This window comes from Protopterus annectens, chromosome 4.part0 (genome assembly GCF_019279795.1).
Source record: "Protopterus annectens isolate FY-2018-M chromosome 4.part0, PAN1.0, whole genome shotgun sequence".
NCBI lineage: Eukaryota > Metazoa > Chordata > Ceratodontiformes > Protopteridae > Protopterus > Protopterus annectens.
In genome coordinates, this window is record NC_056733.1 from 1877100115 (window position 1) to 1877123605 (window position 23491).

Sequence of the window (23491 nt, forward strand, 5' to 3'; positions counted from 1 at the left end):
CCTTCCTAATTATTATATTTACATTTAAACTTTCTATCTAGTAACTGATTTAACACCAGAGTTTGTTTTATTATTAAATTTCAGCAGCGGTACTTCTTGAAACTTCAGTTTCCTTATCTGTTTCTTCGATTGAATAATTTAAATCTCCTACGGTTAGGAAAGTATCATCTGCAGAAAGCTGTATTTTAGATTGACAGTCTCTATTAATTGAGAATCCATCATTTTTTTTCCATTGCTTCTTATACTGTTAGCTAAGGGTTCGATAACTAATGCAAGTAGGAAAGGGGACAAGGGGCACCCTTGTTTTAAGCCATTTTTTTAAAGTGAATCCTTGAAAAATGTAAGATTCAATTTTGACATATGCTTTGGAGTCTCCATGCAAGTTTTCTTTTTTTTTTTTAATTTTCCAATGCACTGTTCTGGAAATGCAGACTCTTCTAAAGTTATAAACTAAGAAGTTCCAATCTACAGAATCAAAAGCTCTCTTGATATCTAAGTTAATTAGGACCAACTTCTTGTTCATTCCTTTCATTAAATCAAAGATAGTTACTACCCTTTTTATATTATTGTAAGCTAAACTTTTTTAATATAAATCCTGTTTGATCTTTATTAATCTATCTACTATATCTCTTTATCTTGTGGCAAAAATGGAAGTAACTATTTTAATAATCAAATAGATTTATTTGAAGAGACTAACTTATTATCCTTTCCTTGTTTAAGTTTAGGTGAGATTACTGAACATTTTCATGAGGGAAGAATTATTTTTGTCACTCTGAATTATCTTGAAAACGTCACTCTAATTCTGAAATATTTAATGGAAACAAACTTTATGATTCAATACTTAAACCATCTAACTGTGGGACTTTACCATTTTTACCTTCTTTTTTTAAGCTTCTGTCAAGGTAATAAGTTTGCCCCAACCGAGATATTTGTTGGTCATTAAGTGTATTGGTAGTATTTTTCTTTAATTGTCAATTTTGTACTCACCAAGATTATTATTTTTATCTTTGTTAAGATCCTCATGGAATTTTTTTAAAAATATTAAGCATTTCCTCTATAGGTGAAGTAAGATTACTAGTGTGAGGATTTTGGATATTTGATGGATTTTTGCCTTTTTGCTTAACATCTTATTTTTATTAACTAATCTATGTAGATTTTTGGAAGTCAGCACATAACTGTGCAATTTTATTTTTTTCTAAAGCTATCTCCACTTTGTGTGTTAAAACTGATATTTTGTCATTATTTGTAATGACTTCAATATTATCTAATGTCTGTTTGTTGTTTAAACTTCACTTTGTGTATTTCATCTTGAATTTCTAACAACTCTTTAACACACACTTTCATTTTATTACTAGCCCATCTTCCCATTCTGTCTTTAATATGCATTTTTAAGGAGTCTCATAATATGACTTTACTAACCTAACCGTTATCGTTCAAATATAAAATAAATCTCGATTTGTTCTCAAGGTAACTCTTAAACTCTTTTTTAATTTCATCATATATACTGGGATTCTATAAATCTGAAATTTTCTTATTTACATTACTATATTAATACTTAGTATTATGATCAGATAAAGAGCAAGGAATAGTTTTAAAACCATTTGCTTTATTAAGTAAACTTCCATCCATCCTCAACCCCTTTTTTCCCATTTTGTATATGGGGTCGGGGTGTCACTAAACGGTGGCAATCATCTTGAGCCAAGGTTTACACTGCCGGGTAGCTAGCCCTGCTGTGATAATTCATCTGTACCACTCACTGGGATAATCACCTACAGCCAATTTAGAGTGTCCAGTCCATCTACTGCATGTCTTTGAAGTGTGGGAGGAAACCGGAGCACCCAGAGGAAAGTCATGCATCTGCAGGGAGGACATGCAGACTCCACACAGAAGGTACCCTAACTGAAAAATTTTTGGTGTGAGATGACCATGGTAACCGCTGCACCACAGCGGTACATTTTATAGAGGCATAAATCCTATCAATTCTAGTTTGTGTCCCATGCCCATAAGAATAATGAGTGAAAAACACAGACTTTTCTGCTTTTACTAATAAGTCAACTAAATTATTAATCCCTCTGTAGTGCTTTAGCTGATGCCAGTATTTTAGCTTTATTCTGTTCACTTGTGTCTTCTATACTAGATATGCAGTTAAAATCCCCATGCTAAAATTAAACTACCCTTTCAGTGACTTAAGTTTAAGTGATCTTTAGCCACTCTTGCACCTATCCCAGGTATCCAGTAAAAATTAACTAGTGTATAGAGTTTGCCATTATATTTAATTTTTACAAATTTATTTATTTCCAGTTTGATAACCGGGGATGTTCACTGGACCCGAAAGCCTGTTTTCAGTGGAGGCCCGGGAAGAAAAGCTCCATATTACAAGCACATTGCACACTTAAACAATTTACAAATAAGTAAAAAACAAAATGTTTATACAATTGTATTGTTCGCACAGAAAGAAATGCACATACATTTGAAATGCAAAAGAAGTAAATCAGAAGAGAAGTGTTGGAAAGAGGTGGTGCAAAGAAATAAAGGAGGAGAAATGCCAGGAGGAGGAAAAAGAACAATTAGACTAAGATTAATTTTATGTTTGTGGTCAAACATGCATTTTACGGTTGTGGTCAAAGATACAGTTGCAAGAAGAGGCATTATAGGCAGTAGGGAAGTGAAGATATAAAGAGTATTTACATAAAGTTTATACAGGGGGAAAATGATAAAGAAGCTGAGGGTGGGGAGCTGAAGAAAGAGTTGGAAGAAGAGGGGCAGGAGGGAGAATAATGAAAAGGGGACATAATAGGATTTAGGTAGGAAGTATACAATTACATTTCCAGTTTTGGGAGAGGTGAGAATGGAGAAGAGATTTGAATTGTTCTGGGCTTGTAGTGATTCTTAGCAATTTTTTGCTATAGTATAAGAAAGTAGTAGGTGGCCAGGGGGTCGTTTAGGTTTGTGCACTGAAAGAAGATTTTGGTGGGCTGATCTTAGGGGCCTGAGAGGAGTGTAGAAAGGCAAGATATTAGTTAGTGCAGGGCAAGCAGTGGGTTTAAAATTAGTTTGTGGGCAGTAGTAAGTTGGAGGTAGTCAAGATGATTAGGGAGTTGTAGCCACTGAAGACTATGGAGGGAGATGCAATGGTGTGTAGAATGAGTAGAGTTAGTAGCGAATTTGGTGATTTTGTTGTAGCAACTTTCTAGTTTTGAGGAGATAGAAGAGGAACACCGTACAATAGAGAAGGTAGAAGGAAGGTGGAGGCGAGGGTTTGTCTTGTAGCTAATGATAGAAAGGGAGCGTTTCTATAAAGCATACCGAGCTTCTGATGTTTTTTTTTTATGTTTAGTTGAATATTAGTATTAAATTTCAGGTGTTCATCAATGGTAACACCAAGTAGTTTGGCACAAGTAACAACTTCTATTGAGTGGGTGAGGCTGGTGATCTTGGAAGCGTGCTTCAAGTGGGAGGGCTTTTGAGGGGGAGAAAAGAATGATATGGGATTTATTGGCATTAAGGGAGAGATGGTTTTGAAGCATCCAATTTTCTGTAGTTGTGAAGGCCAATTGGGTCTTGGCCTGGAGCTTGGGAAGGCTAGAGGCTGAGCAGACTAAAGTGGAGGCATCTGCATATTGCACTATTTGAGAGTTTGGAATTGCAGAGTGAAAATCATTGATGAAGACATTAAAGAGCATTGGTCCGAGAATAGAACCCTGTGGAACTCCGGTATGGGATAGAAAGGAAGGTAGAGGTACCAGTTTGCCATTTCACAGCTTGGGATCTATCTGAGACATAACTTTTGAACCAAGAAAGGGAATCTAGGGAGAAATTGAGGTTAGAAAGGTGATTAAGAAGGTGTGTGTGGGATACAGTGTCAAATGCCTTGGAAATGTCGAGAAGGACAGTAGAGACAATATCTCAAGAGTCACGGGCAAGGTTGACAATCTCTAAGAAAGAGAGGAGAGCAGTTATGTACTGTGGCCAGGACGGAAACCTTGTTGAGTAGGGGTGAGGAGTTGGTTATTGAGGAGATGGGGCATGAGTTGCAGGTGGATACATTTTTCAAGGACTTTTGAAATTGAGGAAAAAATGGCTATTGGGCGGAAATTAGAAATGCTATTATTTTTGCCTCCTTTATGAAGGGGCAGGATGTAGGCAGCTCGCCATAGTTTGAGAACATAAGATTCCTGGATGGATCTGTTGATGAGAATGCTGATGGGTATGACGATACCATCAGCAGCGAGCTTGAGAAAGAGTGAAGGGATATTGTCGGGGGCATTGGAGTATGGATTGAGTTTGGAAAGAAGTTTTTTGATACAGGTGGTTGAGACAGGTTTTAGATAAAAAGTGGGAGGGGTTTAGGGGAGCAGGAATGGGGAGCAGGAATGGGGAGAGGAGGAGGAAGTGGGCTTAGGCGTAGGGGGGGTGGATTTGGAGAAGGTTTTAGTAAGTTCAGCTATAGAGTTGGTAAAGGAGTTAAAAAGGGTTGCTATTTCTGTGTCGGTCTTATTGTCGGGACAGGGATTGGATTTAGTACCAGGGTGTAAAAGGGAGTTGATGGAATTCCAGAATTTTTGGGGATTTTTTGAGAGGTAGACTGTAGTTTGGTGTAGTACGATTTTTTTATCTTTTGTGATAAGTTTTTTGGTTAGATTGCGGAGTTGCTTAAATTGAGGGAGTGTAGCTGGGTGTTTGTTTTTGTTGTAGAGTTTCCATGTTTTGTCCCTTTGTAGCATGACAGTTTTAGTGTCCTTGGTTAGCCAAGGGGCAGAGTTGTATTTTATTTGTTTTGTTCGAGGTGGGGCTTGGGAGTTTAGGATTCCAAGGAAGATAGTATTGAAGACTTTTAAGGCTTCATCTAGAGGAAGAGTTTTTAGGATATCCCAATTTGTTAGTTTAAGGGTTTCAGAAAATATAGAAGGGTTGAAGTTAGTGAGGTTACGAGTGTGGGCATATTGGTGTTTGTGAGGGAGATGTTGGGCAGCTCGGTGAATAAAGGCTGGAAGATGATCACTTATTGAGTGAGGTAGTATACCAGAGTCAGAGATCTTATTAGGGTGGCTGACTAAGATCCAGTCCAGGATGGACCCTGGGGGTTGTTTTTTTAGGTCTGGTAATCTCGTTTATTAGTTGAGTAAAATTATAAAGATTGATAGTGGGGTGTATTGTTATTAATTTTATTCCTGTCTATGTTGACATCACCTAGAATGTAAGTCTCAAGTTCGATGTTGTTTGAAGCCCATAAGAGAATATTCTCTAGGGGCAAGTGTTGTCACAAGGAGGAATACAGATGGCTATAATACAGATACTTTTAAAGTTGTTCATTTTGAGGATTCCTATGATTAGTTTGGCATTATTAAACTGAAAAATGGGATTCTGGTAAGGGCAGAGATTCAGCAGGCAGTTTTAGATTAAGGCTACTCCTCCTCCTCCCTTTTTGTTATGGCGGTTGAATCGAAGAGCTTGGAAGCCAGGTGGTATAATCTCAGAGTTGGTAATGTGTGGTTTTAGCCATGTTTCTGTGACTGCTACTATGTCAGGTACAGTGTGATTTAGCCAGCATGGAAGTTTATTTTGTTATTTATACTCTGGGTGTTAATGGTAATGATCTTGAGGTTTTTATGGCTATTTCTAATAGAAGAGGTAGTGGGAGAGAGATTATTACTGGATGTGGGCCCAGGGTTGGGGTGGATGTCACCTGCTAGAGCAAGCCAAGAAGAGGGAGAGGGAGATGCAGTTTTGATTTGGTAGCAAGAGGTTTTAAAGAAACTGTAAGGAGTTTTAATTTAAAGTAATGACATGGGTTTGGTTGAAGTAGGGAGGGGGATATTAAATAAAAGTGGAGTGTCAAAGGGTGGGGGAGGGAGAATGAGGGGGTAGTTTGGTAGAGTAATAGGAGGTTGCATTATAGAGAGTTATTAGGAGGAAAATGCATGTAGAGGAGGTGAGTTGAAGTGGAATAGTCCTGGTTAAATAGAGTAGGATAGATTTTAGATGAGGAGGCAGAGTAAATGGGAGAGAGTTTGGAGATGTAAGGAAGAGAAGTATATGTAAGAGTGCAGTCAGGTAAGGGATAGAGAGGGGGAGGGGTAACCAATTGAATTGCAGCTAGGAGGAGGAGGGGCAAAGAAATGGGATAGGCTGAGGGGAAATGGGGAGGAGATTCAAGTGACTATAAAGGTAAATGCACTGGGGGTGGGTAGGATTTGGGGGTAGGGTAGGGGAGTGGAGTGAGCCCGGAGGGCGAACGGAGCGGGTAGAGCCACTGAAAGAGAGAGCCCAAGGAAAAACTATCGGTGGAGAGCTGAATTGATAAAGTAAGTTTGGGGATGGGTAGAAGGTAAAGGCCTAGGTAGTAGGGATAGTAGACAGGGAAAAATAAGTGAATTAGAGTACAGGTAGAATGAAAGAAAAAGATGTAGGGGCAGCAGTTCTACAATTTATATAAAAACTGCAAGTCTAAGGGATGTGTTTTGAGTCAGTGGGGTAAGACGAGGAGAAGGGCGCCACCTAGTGGACAAAATTTTATGTAGTAAAGAATAGCTTCTTATGGAAGGTAGTAGGTCTGGGAAAGTACAAGGGGGAGAGGATTTATGTTTAAAGAACAGAGGACACAAGAGGAGAGGGTATGCAAGAAGTTAAGTAAAGGTTTTGGCTGCTGGTCGACCTAGCTAGGGAGTGTACATAAAAAAAACTGGAGTATCTAAACAGATTTAGATTTAGTACAGTCAGTTGTATTAGGAACACATACTTTCTTTTGTTTTATTTCTCTTCTTAGAGGGACTGTTGCACAGGGAGGTTAAGGTTCAATTCCTCAGTTTAGGTAATGGACAGTAGAAGATATGGTGGGTGAAGGACGTTGGTCAGCAGCGACAGGGCAGTCTCCCACTGGAGGACAATACAGGCAGGTTGGACAGCTGGGCAGGATGATTAATGATGGTGCACTCTAAACTGATGGCTCAGGTGGTCTGTTCATCTTCAACATCTTCAAGATGCTCAAATAGTGTGGTAGCCACCTCCATCAGGATGTCAGCCAATAACCCACAATGATGACATCTACTGCATTACACAGCTCCTGAAAAGTTCAGCCAACAGTAGTGAGTGCAGGTTTCCTCATGCAGGCCTTCCCTGTGGATTTATTCCATGTTGTAGACATGACTCAGATAATTATTCAGTGGCTTATACGCCATCCTTCTCCTAAGCCAGACTTTCTCTTGTGATTATCCTGCACTCTGACCAGGAGCTCACTGCACTTATACTCTGTGTCACAAATGTGTACATTCCTTTGAGATCATTAATGGATTCCATGACCTTAGACATTACAGTGGATTTTCTCCAAAGTATAGCAGTTTCTCTCCTCTTTTTGTTAATTAACACAAATTAACACAGATAACATATCATAACCTGTTATTTAAATATTTTATATCTTTGTCTGTCAAGTGAGTCTCTTGCAAGAATGTCTCCTCTATTTAATTGTTGATGTTTCATTATTGATTTCATTTTGTTGACATATTTAGTCCATTTACATTAATAGATAATGCAACTGTCCATGCTGTGTATTTAAAAAGATTTATTTTAAAAGATACAACACATTTATCCACCATATTTATTTAATTGTATATAAGACACTAATGCATTCCTCTAACAATATCTTAACATTCCAGATTTTTTGAATTCTTCCTTTCTAGAAACTAAACTACTCAAAATAAGAAAAACAAAAATAAGTCCACAAATGTAACTGTATATGTTGCTAATAAAACACAATCTACCATGGATACTAAAGTTATTAGTTTGCCTATCGAATAGTCAAACTACTATACTATTGCTCTACCTAGCAAAACCTAAAAATTCATAAAAAAACTCACCAAAAGCTACCATGACTTGCTGATAATATATTATATACTGGTCAGAATAATAAGAAGCTATTAATTTAGTTATTTATTTAAAACTGATCCCCCATTACTAGATAAAAGTTTGATAATCCTCTTCTTTTAATCATAAGTATTAAATAATCCAAGAAGTAGTATACTACATACCTGTTTATGTAATAGTAGTATAAATTACCCATTTAGTATTCCTGAAGTATTCACTCATTCATCATTATTAAAACTAGATTTATAAGTAAATAAGAATAACAGAGTGGGACCTGAAGAAATAAAAGACCTCTGTAAACTTACAGGTCACAGGTAATCTTATCATACTAAACTGTAATACAACAGAGAGATCCATGTAAATATATATACATATGTATAATGTCAAAAGACGCATTTTATAGCTCCAACAAAAATATCTGAATTGGCTTTTAAAGTGAAAGTGTCTATATCTCAGATTTCTGTATCACTTAACACATCAAATATCAAAATATTTAAAAATCTGTTAGTTTATTAAACTGCTTCATAAAAATATGTACATTACTGAGGTTGGAGAGAATGTTTTACTATTTCTGTGGCGTCGGAAAAAAATTGCAGTCTGTATTGTTTTTAGTTATAAACTGTTCAGTTTAGATCCCATTCTCCTTTCCTGGATTCAAACATATTGAAACATCTAATTTACTTTCTTTCAAAATGGATATATAGATTCAGCAGTAAAACACTTCATCCATTTCGTAAGTCAAAGCCGAAACTTATTTCACTTAGTTTTAGTGAATTTAATAACATACAGCATTTAAAACCGCTTCAAAGTTCACATGACCAAGCTTCAGATTGTAGCTTTCAGATTATTTTCAAATATTTTGTATAATTTTCTATGTAAATTATATGAGATCTTGTACATTCCCACTTCTGCCATATGCAGATATGTGCGTACACGTCTTTCTTAAATGCAGTTTATGTAAGTATATTTTTCTGTCTTATTTTCCCACTAGTATTCTACCTTATTCTATATTATCTTGTATTTCTAAAATCTATTTAATCATCAGCTCTGTATTAAAGATTAAAGAATGTGTACACATTTTCTTAATTTACCGATACAGCTATTTTATTAATCTTGCATAGTAGATATTGCATTACTTGTGCATATGCATGTTATTTATAAGATGTTTACTCTCTTTAACAAGCATTCTTGATTGTATATAAAATAATTCTTATTTAATTTGAATGTGTGTTTTTAGCCATTGTGAACTGCTGTTCTGATCTAAGATTTACATGCTGACATCAGAAATATTGGACTACAGCATGTGAAAATTACAACTCGCAGCACACAGCAGTTGCTACTTTCCTCTAAGTTTCAAATTCTTCTTAGCTCTTTTAAGTTGTAACAAATATCTAACTTTACTTCTTTCAGTTAACATGTACAGTTAATGTGTATAGTTCACGTTAGTAACACTACAGCATAAGCTATTAACATGTAAAATGTAAGCAAATTATATTTTACTACATCTCAGTATTAAACGTTACTGTGGCTTTTATCTTACCAATTCTTCACTTCTAGGAAAAGATGTGTTATTTTGCATAGATTTCTCACATATATACTTGAGAGGAAAAAAAAAAAGTTATTTTCTTTCACAGCCTTCAGTGATGAACTTTGACCTAGATCATCTTCAGGAAAGCTCAAGATGGGAAAAATTAAACATTCTGAAGAATCTATCATTCTTTTGTTCTCAAGTTTTCTTTCTAAGTTTCAGTTGTTTAGTAAATGACCTGTGAAAGGAATGTGCTGCACAGAAACAAGGAAAACACAATCACCAGCACATACTAAGCAATGTTGAACAAATAAAATAAAATTCTTAACTTGAATAGACTTTAAAAGTACCAGTTCTGTTGCTTATATTAATAACATTCTTTTATAATAAGTATTTGTTTAACGTTTACAAACATGAAATATATATATGTCTTTCACTGTAAATATAGTAAAACAGTGAAATTAACCCTTTATATTCCCCTTCATGAAAAATGTTTTATTTTTAAATATACATATGTGCACACGTTTTGAAGCTTAAAGTCCACTACAAACTTTTTACTTAAAATGTAAAACGTTTGTTTCAGAAAATGATAGTCCTCCAATCAGAGAATGAGAGTCACTTGTTCTTTAGGCTTTTTAGTTTTAGAAGCAGTTTTCCAAAAATTCAGTTTACTCTGTTTCTTCAGGGATATAGTGTTTAACTCCATTTCCTCAGTAGTTTTTTGCTGTTAACAAAAGTGGATGCCTCCTCCAAAATATTAAATATTTTGGTTTCTTCAGAAATCAATAATTTTGATCTTTGCAGGAAACACCATAGTGGCTTTAATATTGCTCTTTTTAAGTTCCTTGATCAGTGGTAAACAGGATTTGCTTTTATTCATTACTTACTGGAATAATCATTTGACAAATCTGATTACATGTTCACCTACTTTAATATGGATCATGCTGCTTTTAATGTTTGATATTTTTCTAAACCTACAGAATGGTGCACAACGACGATTATCCCACTCCACAAAGGGGGAGCCCCCACGGACCCCGGAAACTACTGTCCCATTAGCCTGATGAGCCTGGTCTGTAAGGCTGTGGAACGTATCATCATGGAACTTATAAACAATGACATTGGTAATCTCCAAACTCAGGACCCCACCCAGTTCGAGTTTGTAAAAGGCAGAGCATGTCTCCTAAACTTGATAGACTTCTTTGAAGCAGTCACCAAAGCTGTAGATGAGGGTAAGGTGGTTCACACAGCCTATCTAGATCTCGCCAAGGCTTTCGACACCATCCCCCACTCTGGAATTATAGATCAACTCACTAAACTAGGTATAAATAACCTATGTCACAAGATGGGTTGCCACTGTGAAAGTAGAAGACTCCAAATCCAGTGACAAGTGGAGTACCACAGGGTTCAGTCCTGGGTCCTCTCCTGTTTGGTATCTACTTTTCTGAAGTACAGGCTAACACAGAAGGTCTTTGGCTAACTAAGTTCACAGATGACTGCAAACTAGGAGCCATAATCAAAACTCCAAAAGATGTGGACATTCTACAAAAGGGCCTCGCTGAGACAGATGCCTGGTGTCAAAGCCATGGCCTCAAGCTCAATGCCAAAAAGTGCATCGTCATCCCTTTTGGTAAAAACTCCGTACCCATGAACTACCACATAGGTGGTAGTCTACTTAACACTGAAAGTATGATAAGACCTTGTACACAGGTGGACAGTGGTCTCTCCTTTGACAATCACATTGCCACAGTAGTCAGGAAATCCTTCTACATGGCACGCCTCATCACAAAAGGTTTCTCATCCAGGAAAAAAGAGGTCATTGTTCCCCTCTACTCGTCACTCATTAGACCCATTATAGAGTACAATGCCCCTTTTGGAATGTACCTCACAAGACATCTACAACAACTGGAAAGGCCACAGAAATACCACACAGAGGATTACCGGCCTCAAACAGTTGCCCTACGCAGACAGTCAAAAAAACTGCAGCTTTACTCCGCATATCGCCTACCTGGAGGCGATCTCTGCCTAACACACAAAGCTATGTCAAACCCAGAGCTTTTGGACATGTTCCACTTAAAGAAATCCCAATCCCTACGAGCTACACGCTCTAGGGACCTAAACCTTGTCATCACAATAAACAGAACATGCTGGAGGGACAGATTTCTGTCCCAGAGACTTCCCATACTCTGGAACAAACTACCTGTCTATATCAAACAAAGCTCCTCATCAGCACTCTTCAAGAAGAATCTTGATGATTGGATAGAAGATAGGAAATTCACCCCGGGGATCACTTCTGTGGCTCTGCTCGACAGTGGCATAGGGAAATTATTTTCTTGGGTGGCGAAAGCCAGAGTACCTTTTGGCTAGGGTTATATGAGCCCTAGGGCCAATAGCCTAGTACCTACCTATGAACTTGACTACAGTTGAGAGTGGTGGTGAGTTTTCCTTCCTAGGAGGTACTCTCAGGGATCTACATGCTCTTTCAATTCCAAAAGATAAAGTTTCAGGTAGATTTAATGTTATGTAGCCAGGTAGTTAAGAAGTTTTATTGCATTGTCTCCCTCATACTTTTCAGGTATACCATAGATTCTAATGTTATTTAGTCTCTGTCTTTTTTCTAAATCATTGAGTTTTTCTATGAGCCAGTTATTTTGTTTTAAAAGAAATTCAGTCCAAGACTTGCATTCAGTTATTCCTTCACGATCATTTAAAGTCTCTTCCATACTGCTGATTTGTGCCCCTCCCTTCTTGTTTTGTAAGAATTTTAAAACGTTCACTCTCTTTCTAGTCCCTTCTTTAAAACTTTCTACTTTGGCCTCCAGTTTGTCTGTTTTTAAGTAATACATCCAGTTTACTTGATATTAGTGACTGGATGTCTTTTTTTAACACAAGAATTCTAAGTACCATTTCTTGAGTGATTCGTGTTGAAGTCTCTTCTCTCTTAACCAAGCAGTTGAAATTCTGACCGAAAAATTACAGCTTTTTAAGAACTTGAAGCTATAAATCTTTTCTTTGACTATTAATGAGTGCAATTAGCTAACAAGTATTTCCGAATTTTTATTATTTTTATTATTTTTTTTTATTACATTTTCTGACAGAGAAATGTTTTCAGTCATAGAGCTTTAATCAGTTGCTGCTCTGTTAGCCATCTTATCCACGCCCCTTCTGCTGTAGTCAAATTCTGATGTCAGTATGTAAAGCTTGGATCAGAGCAGCAGTTCACAATGGCTAAAAACACATTTAAATTAAACAAGCAGGAATTATTTTATATATATGGTCAAGATTGCTTGTTTTACTAGAATTAATAAGTAAACATTTTATGAATAATGTGCAAATACACAAGGGATGACATTTTTAATATATAAGCAGGAGCGGCCTTAGGTCAACTGGTACCCTAGGCAAAAGGGCTCCATGGCACCCTTTACCACACCATCTGGTGCCCTCATCCTGGTCTACCTACACCAAATAAATACTGGAAAAGCACCCCTACTACAGCGGCGCCCTAGGCACCCGCCTAGTTGGCCTATGCCTAAGGCCGGCTATGTATATAAGATTAGTAGAAGAGCAATAGCAGAAAGTTAAATATGTATGCCTGCTATACTCTTTAATAGAGAGCTGATGATTAAAGAGCTTTTTGATGGGAGATTTTAGAAATTCAAGATGTATAAAATAAGGTAGAATACTAGTGGGAAAACAAGACAGAAAAAAATATATTTAAACTGCTTTTAAGAAAGAGTTCTATTACTTATACCTGCGTATGGCAGAAATGTCAATGTAGTAGATCTTGTATAATTTGCATAGTAAATCATATAAAATATTTGAAAATAATCTGAAAGCTGAAATTTGTAGCTTGGTCATATGAACTTTGAAGCTTTTTACATCTTGTATGTTATTAGATTCATTAAGACTATCTGAAATAACTAATTTTATAAAAAAGCTGAAATTTTAGTGTTTTATTGCTGAATCAGTATGTCCATCTTCATAGAAGGAAAAGTAGATTTTTCAATATGTTTGAATCCAGGAGGGGAGAATTTGAATACTGTATGTATGTATATATATATGTGTGTGTGTGTGTGTGTGTGTGTGTGTGTGTGTGTGTGTGTGTATATATATATATATATATATATATGTATATATATATATATATATATATATATATATATATATATATATATATATATATATATATATATATATATATATATATATATATATATATGTGTGTGTGTATATATATATATATATATATATATATATATATATATATATATATATATATATATATATGTAAGTATAAACCACCCTACCGTAGACAAGAAGAAAGTACAAGTATATTCACCCCAGGAGCTGAGCCAAAGAACTGCGAAAAAAGTAACAAAGTAATTCACGCTGACCGTCCTCTATTGGACTCCGTTATCCAAACAAAGCCAAACTGGATCCACAGTGATACTCCAACTTAGAGAAAACACAAACCATTCGGTTCAGAGCTAAAAAGTTTTAATGATGTGAGCGCTTTCGCGGGCATTACACCCGCTTCATCAGACAAACATGAACATTACAAAACCTGATTTAAAAACATTTCAAATAAGTCCCCAATCCAATGCGAAAACAGCGACCTACCCATGTGACTTATTCATTAATACGTTCAAAGACACAGAATTGCGCTAGCATTTAAAGCAATATCCTGCCATTACCAACTACTTGATGTAAACGTAGCGCTGTACGTGTCAATTACATCTGACCGCACAACTAAAATTTTTTTTTATTTATTGATCTGTATATAATAATGTTTTGTTAGTTATGATAGCTTTTGGCTAGTTTTTTTGATGAATTTTTAGGTGTTGGTAATTAGTGATAGTGTAGTAGTTTGTCTAGTAGATAGGCAAACTAGGAACTTTGGTATCCATGGTGGGTTGTGTTTTATTAGCAATGTCTGCACTTATAGCTGTAGACTGGTCTTTGTTTTTGTTATTGATGAGTTCGTTTTTAGAAGGGAAGAATTAAAAAAATGTGTAATGTTCATAGATAGGTACTGGGCTATCTGCCCAAAGGCATTTATAAGCCTAGCCGGAATTGGGTTGGCTTTCGCCGCCCCCTTAGATTAGTTCCCTGTGCCTCTGTCCAGCAGAGCCATTGAAGTGATCCCCAGAGTAAACTTTCTATTTCCCATCCATTCGTCAAGGTTTCTCTTGAAGAGTGTTAGCGAGAAGCTCTGCCTAATGTAGATTGGAATCTTGTTCCAGAGCATGGGAAGTCTCTGGAACAGGAATCTATCCCTCCAGCATGTCCTATTTATTGTTGTGGTGAGGTTTAGATCCCTAGAGCGTGTGGATCGAGGGGCTATGGTTTTCTTTAGGTGGAGCATGTCTATCAATTCTGGGTTGGACATGGCCTTGTATGTCAGGCATAGATCACTTCTTGAGTAGGTGGTATGCAACCGAGTACAGCTGGAGTTTCTTCAGTCGAGCTGCATAGGGCATCTGTTTGAGGCCGGTGATCCTCTTGGTGAGGTACTTCTGTGGTCTTTCCAGCTGTTGCAGGTGTCTTGTAAGGTACATCCCAAATGGGGTGTTGTACTCTATGATGGGTCTGATGAGTGATGCGTAGAGGGGCACAGTGACCTCTTTTGATCTGGATGCAAACCCTTTTGTGATAAGGTGGGCCACATAGAAGGATTTTCTAACCACTTTGACAATGTGATTATCAAAGGAAAGATTACTATCTACTTCAGTCCCCAGATCCCTTATTACGTCTTCCATATTTAGGGGGCTACCACCTATGTGGTAGTTTGTGGGTACTTGTTTTTTCCAAAGGGGATGACTATGCACTTTTTGGCATTTAGCTTGAGGCCATGGTTTTGACACCAGGTATCACATTTCCAGGATGTCTGTGTCAGCCGGAGAGTCAGTTATAGCCCCTTGTTTGCAGTCGTCTGCGAACTTGGTCAGCCATAGACCTCCTGTTCTTGCCTGTACCTCTGAGAAGTATATGCCGAACAGGAGGGGTCCTAGGACTGAGCCCTGGGGAACGCCACTTGTAACCGGTTTAGAGTCAGACCTAGCTCCCGCAACTCTTACCATGTGGGTTCTGTCCGTGAGCCAGTTGGCAACCCATCTCGTGACATAGGAGTTTATGTTCAGGCTGGTGAGCTTGTCTATAATACCAGAATGGGGAATGGTGTCGAAGGCCTTTGCGAGGTCTAGGTAGGGTGTGTGGACCACCATTCCCTCCTCTATAGCCTTGGTAACTGTCTCAAAGAAGTCCACCAAGTTTAGAAAGCATGATCTTCCCTTAACAAAGCCGTACTGGGTAGAGTCCAGTGTTTGAAGGTTCCCACTGTCTCTGTTAATGAGATCCATGATGATGCGCTCCATAGCCTTGCAGACGAAGCTTGTCAGGCTTATAGGGTGATACTTCCCGGGGTCTGCTGTGGCTCCACCTTTGTGGAGCGGAATAACCATTGCTGTGCACCACTCTATGGGCACGTAGCCTGTGGAGAGGCTAAGTTTGAACAGCGTGTTTAGGTGAGGGGTTAGTTCATCTTTGAGCTCGTGTAGGATGCAGCCTGGGATACTGTCTGGTCCCATTGATGCTGTGTTTTTGGCTTTTTAGAGGGCTGTTTTAACCTGAGTGTCTGTGATTTAAGGGGCACTACATTCTTCTGGTATGGTTGTGGGCCCTTTTGGGGGTGAGAGAGGGGTGAAGTTTGCACTGAACCTGTCTGCCAGGATGTTGGCGATATCTGTCAGTTCAGTGTATTTTGTGCCATTCTGCACTAACTCCGAGCAGATCTGAGAATTGCCATTTAGATTCTTGACCTAGCTAAGTAATGCCTTGTGGTTATCTTTGGAGTCCTTGGCAATTTTTCTTCGAAAGCTATCCTTGGATGATTTTATGAGGGATCGTAGTTTCTTGCTGATATTGATCAGGGATGTCTTGCCTTCTTGGGATTTTACTCTTTTCTGTACTAGTTTCCTCCTTCTATTGTATAGCTTGTTTATGGCAGGGGTCCGTCAGACTGGTTTCCTTTTCTTGGAGGAGTGACTCTTGGTTTTGCATGGGATAGTACGATCCATGCATTCTTGCAGGTGCCCGTAGAGTGCATTAGTAAAGGAGTTTGCAGCTTGGGCAGCGTTATCCTTTAGCATGGGGGCTTTGAAACTTTCCACCTCGGTCTTAAGTAACGTGAAGTTTACTTTTGAAAAGTTTTTCATGGAGGTTTCTTTGACCGGGGGTGGGGGCGGAATGTGGATATCCAGAATGATTAGTTTATGGTCAGATCTAACCAGCGAGGGGTTGTCCTCCAGTGTGGAACACCGGTCGCCCATGTTGGTGGTGACCAGGTCCAGTATGTTGTCACCTCTAGTGGGGGTGTTGACCAGCTGATCCAGGGTGTTTTGAGTTTATAAATTTAGGAAATGTTGGGCAAGGGAGTTAGTACTTGAGTAATTCTCCCAGTTAATGTTTGGGTAATTGAAGTCACCCAATATCGGGGTGTTTGGTAGGACCTTTGTTTTCCAGTGTTTCCAGAAGTGTGGAATGGGGGGTCCTGGGACATGGTGGATGATCTGTAGCAAGCTACAATTTGAATTGCAGTTTTGCCCGTTGTTGCACATGGATCATCTCTGAAGCATCGTGGTGTGCCACTAACCTGGAGGTGTGGGTATCCTTGATGAATATGGATACGCCCCTACCTTTTGTATTTCGGTCTGGGTTTTGTGGCCGAAATGTATGGTATGAGTTGTAGCCTGGTAGTGCTGGGGTGCTCTCTGGAGCCTTAAACCAGGTTTCTGCTACTGCACATATATCGATTTCCTCTATACTGAGGAGTGCCTCGAGTGCATACATTTTGAAGTTTAGACTTCTGGCATTGAGCAGCATTACCCTCAGTTTTGTGTTACTTGTGCTATTTACGGCGGTGGGTTTGTCTTTTGAGCCTTGCCTAAAAAAAGGCAGTATGGGGGTGGCATGAGCCTTGGCTAGTATTCAAAAGCCTAAGGATGACAGGTGCAAGCCGTCTGTAGCAAAGCAGCGTGGCTTGTCGAGCATGTCGTCATCCCAGGCTGACCGATACTGGATCCCCTTTGAATGACACCAGAAGCTTAGCCAATTGTTGAAAATGGTAATTTTTTCTTTATACCATGGTATCATTCTTGGTGAGGGCAGGATGCTACTCAAGGTCAGGGTCATACTGGCCTGGGGTACGTGATCAGAGAGCTCTTCCATGTCTCTCTTCATGTAGTCCAGGGAGGTATGGCTCAGGTCATTCACACCAACATAGACTATGACAGAGTCGTATTTTTACTTGTTCTGGAGTGACCTCAGTGCTTGTGTTATGTGGCGGATCCTGGCACCCGACAGGCAGCTAACTGTTCAGCCTAATGAGTGGGACGTCAGTGTGCCTGACTATAGAGTCACCTATTACTAGTGTGTTGGGTATGTTATTTTGCCTTAAGGGCTGTGATTGCGTGGCACACTGGTTTGTGTTGGGGGGTGGAGGTTGCTTGGGTGTCTGCTTTGGAGATCTCTGTTGCTTTTGCAGATTTTTATTTAGAGCCTCCGAGTATGTTTTCGTGTATTTGTGTTTTTTGCCAGTGCTGGTTTCATAGGTCTATGTGAGACTGGTGGTGTGATGCAACTAGTTTCCTTCTCCTCTTGACTGGGTTGAGAGAGCTTAGCCTCCAGTTTGGCTGTATATTTGCATTTCTTGCATGTATTAGTGTTTGTTGGTAGGAGGGGAGGATTGTCTGTGTTCATGAGGCAGTTGTAACATTACCTCAAAATGCCCAGATTCACCAGTTGGACCGGAGAGTACACCTGAAACTGCCCTTTGGACATGCCTGGATAGGTGCAGTGAACTGTTTTACTGATTGGCTGGTAAGGTCGAATATAGAGCCTTCTCCTTCTCTGCAGTATAGGGGGGTTCTAGTGCTAAGGTTTATTAGTGCTTGCTAGGAGTTTTGAGCAAGTGCTGGGCTGAGAAGTGAATGGCTTGAGTGCTTACGTTGAAAGTTTGCCTAGTTCCAAGGGAAGAATTGAAGAGTAGACTTTGTGAAGCCGGGAATAGTTATACCCTAGCTAACCGGCGCTGCCCGGCACACAAAACCGCTCAAATGTGGGTTTTATAGCAGGGAAATGAAAGAGAGAGAAATTAGCCCAAAATGGCCAATAGACTACTAATTTCTGGGCAGAAACCACTCCTCCAGGGACAGATAGGCTGCCCAAAGCCCCCCTCTCTCACAGGTGAACAGAGAAACTTCCTTCTATCCAAATAAGGTATGGGCAAACACAGAAACTTGTAACACAGCCCTGACTTCAGCACTAACCTGAAAACTGGACTATACTAGCTTAGAAAGGTGGGAAAACAAGTATTTTTTTTGTTTGTTTTTTTCAGAAAATAAAGCCGATACAATCATAAAAACACTTTAGATGCACAGAAATGGCTGTCACACTTGAGTGTGTAGCCTACAACAGTTAAACAGGTAATTTAAACACAAAAACAACTTTGTTGAAGTGCAGGCAATAAAATAAGTACAATATGTAGCTGAAACAAGCTTTAAGATAGTGTTGGAGGAATGCACTAGCATCGTATGTATAATTAAATTAATATGGCAGATAATTGTGTCGTATATCTTTTGAAATAAATCTTTTTCAATACAAAATGTAGATAGTTTTAATCTATTACCTGTTAATGCAAATGGATTAAATAATGGCAACAAAAAGAAATCATTAGTGACATTTAAATAGAGAGACATTTTGCTCTTGCAAAAGATTCACTTGATAGCTAAAGATATACAGTATTTAAATAACTTGGGTTATGAAATGTTATCTGCTTATTTTATCAAAAAATTGGAGAGGAACTTCTGTACTTTGAAGATCTACTTTACTGCCTAAGGTCATGGAATTTGTTAAATAACCCAAATGAATGTATATATTTCTAGTAAATATAATGGCAAACTCTATGTACTTTCAATTTTTGCTGGATCCCTGGAATAGGTGCAAGAGTGGCTAAAGATCATTAAACGTACTACAAAGTCATTGGAAGTGTAGTTTAATTTTAGCATGGGATTCCAATTATGTACCTAGTATAGAAGACACAAGTGAACAGAAGAAATCTAAAATACAGGCATCAGCTAAAGCACTAAATAGATGGATTAGTAATAATTTAGTTGACTAACTAGTACAAAGCAGAATATAAGTCATTGTTCTTCACTCGTTATGCACCTGGGAAGCAAACTAGAATTGATAGGATTTATGCCTCAATAGATTTGCTTAATGTGACTTATTTTAAAACTATTCCTTGTCCTTTATCTGATAGTAATGGGCTAAGTATTAATATAGTAAAGGATGTAAGGAAATTTCTTTGAATCATAATGGTCAGGTTATTAAAGTCCTACTGTGGAACTCCTTTAAAATGCATATTAAAGATAGAATGGAAAGATGAGCTAGTAATGAAATGGAAGAGTGGGATAAAGAGTTGTTAGAAATACAAGGTGAAATAGACAAAGGGAGGTATGAACAATAAGCAAATAAATTAGATATTAATATTTTGTCAATTTTTAATGATTTCAGTAAACAGTTTTAATGCATAAAGTAGAGATAGCTTTAAAAAAAATTGCCTAGTTATGCGATGACATCAAAAGTCTACATAGATTAGCTAATAGAAGTAAGATGTGAAGCAAAAAGGCACAAAGCAATAATACCTGAGATCTTCACACTAATAAGCGTACTTCAGACATAGAGGAAATGCTTAATGTTTTTAAATTCCAAGAGGAAATGTTTAATGTTTTTAAATTCCATGAGAATCTTAAAGATAGAAATAATAATGCTGATAATTACAAAATTGACAATTTATTTAAAGAAAAATGTTACTAATAAACTTAATGATCAACATATCTCCAAATTGAATAAGCCTGTTACTCTGATAGAAGTTAAAGAAGCTTTAAAAAAGGGGAAAATGGTAACGCTCCAGGGTTAGATGGTTTACATATTGAATTATATAGCCTACTTCTGTTAAATATTTTAGTATTACTGAGTGAAGTTTTCAAGATAATTCAGAGTGACAAAATAAGTCCTCCCTCATTGAATTTTTTTTTTTTTGTAATCTAACCTATACTTAAACAAGGGAAGGGATAATAAGTTAGTTTCCTCATATAGATGCATTTTATTACTATAAATGTACATTGTAAGGTATTTACTTCCATTTTCGGTACAAGAGTCAGAGATATAATAGATTAATAAATATTAAACAAGATGTATAGGCAGTAGCTTCATGTACAATATTATAAAATGTGTAGTAACTGTCTTGGATGGAATGAACAAGAAACTGCCCCTAATTAGAAATGATCAGAATGAAATCTATAATTATACTAAAACTTTTAGTGGTTGGGACAGCTTTGAAATGTTGCTGTTGAAATATCAAGACTCGTAATGTGTTAATTGTATAAGATTACCTTGATGATTCAATGTATTCCTATTATTGTATAACAGTATGCAATGTTGAATTTCTTCTTTTCTGTGTATATATTGGAAATATGTTAAATTTAATTAAATGAAAATTTTCTTTAAAAAGAATTCTGTAACATGAACAGCCTCTACATGCATGGATAGAGAGGGTTCCAGTCCGTGAAAGGTACGGTCTTTTTTGAGATTTCTATTGTGCGTTTTATAATGGCATCAGAACTAATAAAATACCATATATGTACTGGTTTGCAGACACTTCATAATAAATTTGGGTCAGATTATCTCTGCTGATATTTTTGTCTCCTCCTCTGTCTGTGCTATGTGCTATTCATTACATTTCCTTAGAATTTTAGCACTGAACCCTGACCTCAAAACAGTGATTCTGAATAGGAAGCACAGAGAAGGGGCATAAGCAGCACATTGGTAGTGACCAGGTAATCTCCTCATCTGTGAACGTTCTTCTTCTTGGAACAGTCTGTGGCTCAATGATATGGGCTGCAGGAATGTATTATGGAGAAAAAAGTGTATAGAGAGATCCTGTGGGGCAAAGGAGGAAAGGAGGGCATGTGGTGGGGGTATAGAATCTTAAATTCTGTTAAAGTACAGATCAGATAAGCAAATTATCCTTTCTGCCACCAAAGACCTATGTTGCTGTTTGCATTTAAGTATATAGTTGTTTTCAGCTGCTTTATTTCATTTTGTTGATTGGATAGATCTTTTTATAAACTTTACTCTGTTTGATATTCTGACTGTAGACTTTTAGTTTGTATGGCAATTGTTTCCTGATGAAGTGAAAGCAAATGTATAAAAATGCTTGCTTAACTTGACCTTTTTTGTAGTTGTGGCATCTTACAACAGCCTGTTCTGCATTGTTTAGGTTACTTCCAACATGCAGTGTTGTTCCACAGTCTTGTTTCCACATGAGTACATCTTTGGAGACCTCACAAAATTGGAACCGAAAGAATTTAATTGTTTACCCTCCACAGCTTCCAGATGAACCACGCAGACCTGCAGTAAGAATTTTTTTATTTGTTTTTCAGGTTTTTGTACTTGTTGATTTGTAAACCTCTAAACCTTCTAGCAAAAGAATTCTGGACAAAGCCAAAAATATTGGCGAGATAAAAGGCCAAAATAAGGGACATGTTTTAAATATTGCTGTTAAACTTGGAAAGTTGATAAAATGACAGGTTTGGCATTAACATGCATTTTCTGTAGGATATGAAGTCTGAAACATGTCTGTCAACTTTTACTGTCTTGAGTCCTGAGTGGTTTGCCAAACAACAGATCTGCTTTTTTTTTTAAAAAAATACAGTATTTAATTTGAGAAGGAATTGTTAACTGAAGTTATTCTGCTCTTCAGTAACTTGAACTGAAGCTAGTGTTGGCTGAATTTTGTTATTTGCTAGTAATTACAGGTGTGGGGGTAGCCACATTCTTTGATTTCCTGTCCTTGCATATTTAAACTGGTGCATGTGAAATAATTCCTGCTTTAAAACTTCAGCTTGGCCAGCTAAGAACTTGGTTATATTCAACTGGACGTATAAGAGAATTTAAGTACCTTTATCTGCTCTTTTTTTTTAAAAATACAGTATTTAATTTGAGAAGGAATTGTTAACTGAAGTTATTCTGCTCTTCAGTTATTCCCACCCACCCGCCCTGTTTTTGTTTTGGTGTTGATCTTAGTGGCATTGAAACTGCCCGCCCCTCAGCCTGCCTCTGGGCCCATCTCATTTGCTCACTCAACTGAGTGCAGTGAGATCATATTCTGATTTCAGGCACTCCTACTGTGTACAAAGAGAGCATCTGGGAAATAGAAAAAAAAAAATTAAGCTTATTTCCTGCCTTTCTTGTTAAGTGGTACAGACTATTTGTAGGCTTCTGAGCCCCCAAGCCCTTCTGTGTTTGAGGGAAGCCTTCTAGCTTGTTTTTTTTTCTTATAACTAGCCAGTTTTCTAGTTTCAGCACTCAAATCTGTTTCTTTGATCTCAGCACTTGTTCAGAAAAAAAAAAAAAAATTTTCATCTGCTTTTACTGTACTTGTGTTTTTACCTACTTCTTTTTACTTTTGCATCATCTTAAAATAATCAATTGTATTTATTACTGCTTGGTGTAACTCATTCTAAGCCTTTTGGTTTAAACACTTGGGCTTCGGACCAGTTAGTTGTTTTGCACTGAGAGGGTTTGTGGTCTGCACTGTTGTGGCAGAACAGGTAGCTTACATCCTTCTAGGTTGAGAACTGCTGATTGAGGGCTCAGTGTCTGTTATTCTAAAAGTGTATTAATTCTGGTTTAAGCACTTGGGCTTTCAAGCCAGTTATTTTACATTAAGAGAGTTTGTGGTCTGCACTCTTGTGGGAGGAGAGGCTGGACTCTGCCCTTCTGAGCTGGGAATTTCTGGTTAAAGGCTTATAGTGCATGCATATCTGAACTGTTTCTTACTGAAGTTGGTGCCTTGTTTGCTGTGGCATAGACTGGATTCGGGCCTGCTGGATCTAGCTTTGTTTGTGTAACTTTAGCACTAATCCAGACATTCTCTAAAGTATTCAATGGTATTTATTACTGCTTGGTTGTAACTTGATTAAAGTGTAGCTATCATTCAAGTCTTTTGGATTAAGCACTTGGGCTTCAGACCAGTTGTTTTAC

At 37.7% G+C, this 23491-nt stretch overlaps 1 protein-coding gene across 3 annotated transcripts in view; it reads left to right on the plus strand.

Annotated features, from left to right (window-relative positions):
* Window positions 1–23491, plus strand: part of MRPL22 (mitochondrial ribosomal protein L22) — a 145227-nt gene that overhangs the window by 24630 nt on the left and 97106 nt on the right. For all 3 annotated transcript variants that reach the window (XM_044069547.1, XM_044069548.1, XM_044069549.1), the window contains one exon: window positions 21726–21861. In XM_044069547.1, the coding sequence (XP_043925482.1) occupies window positions 21726–21861 (136 nt within the window). The remainder of the gene's footprint in view (window positions 1–21725; window positions 21862–23491) is intronic.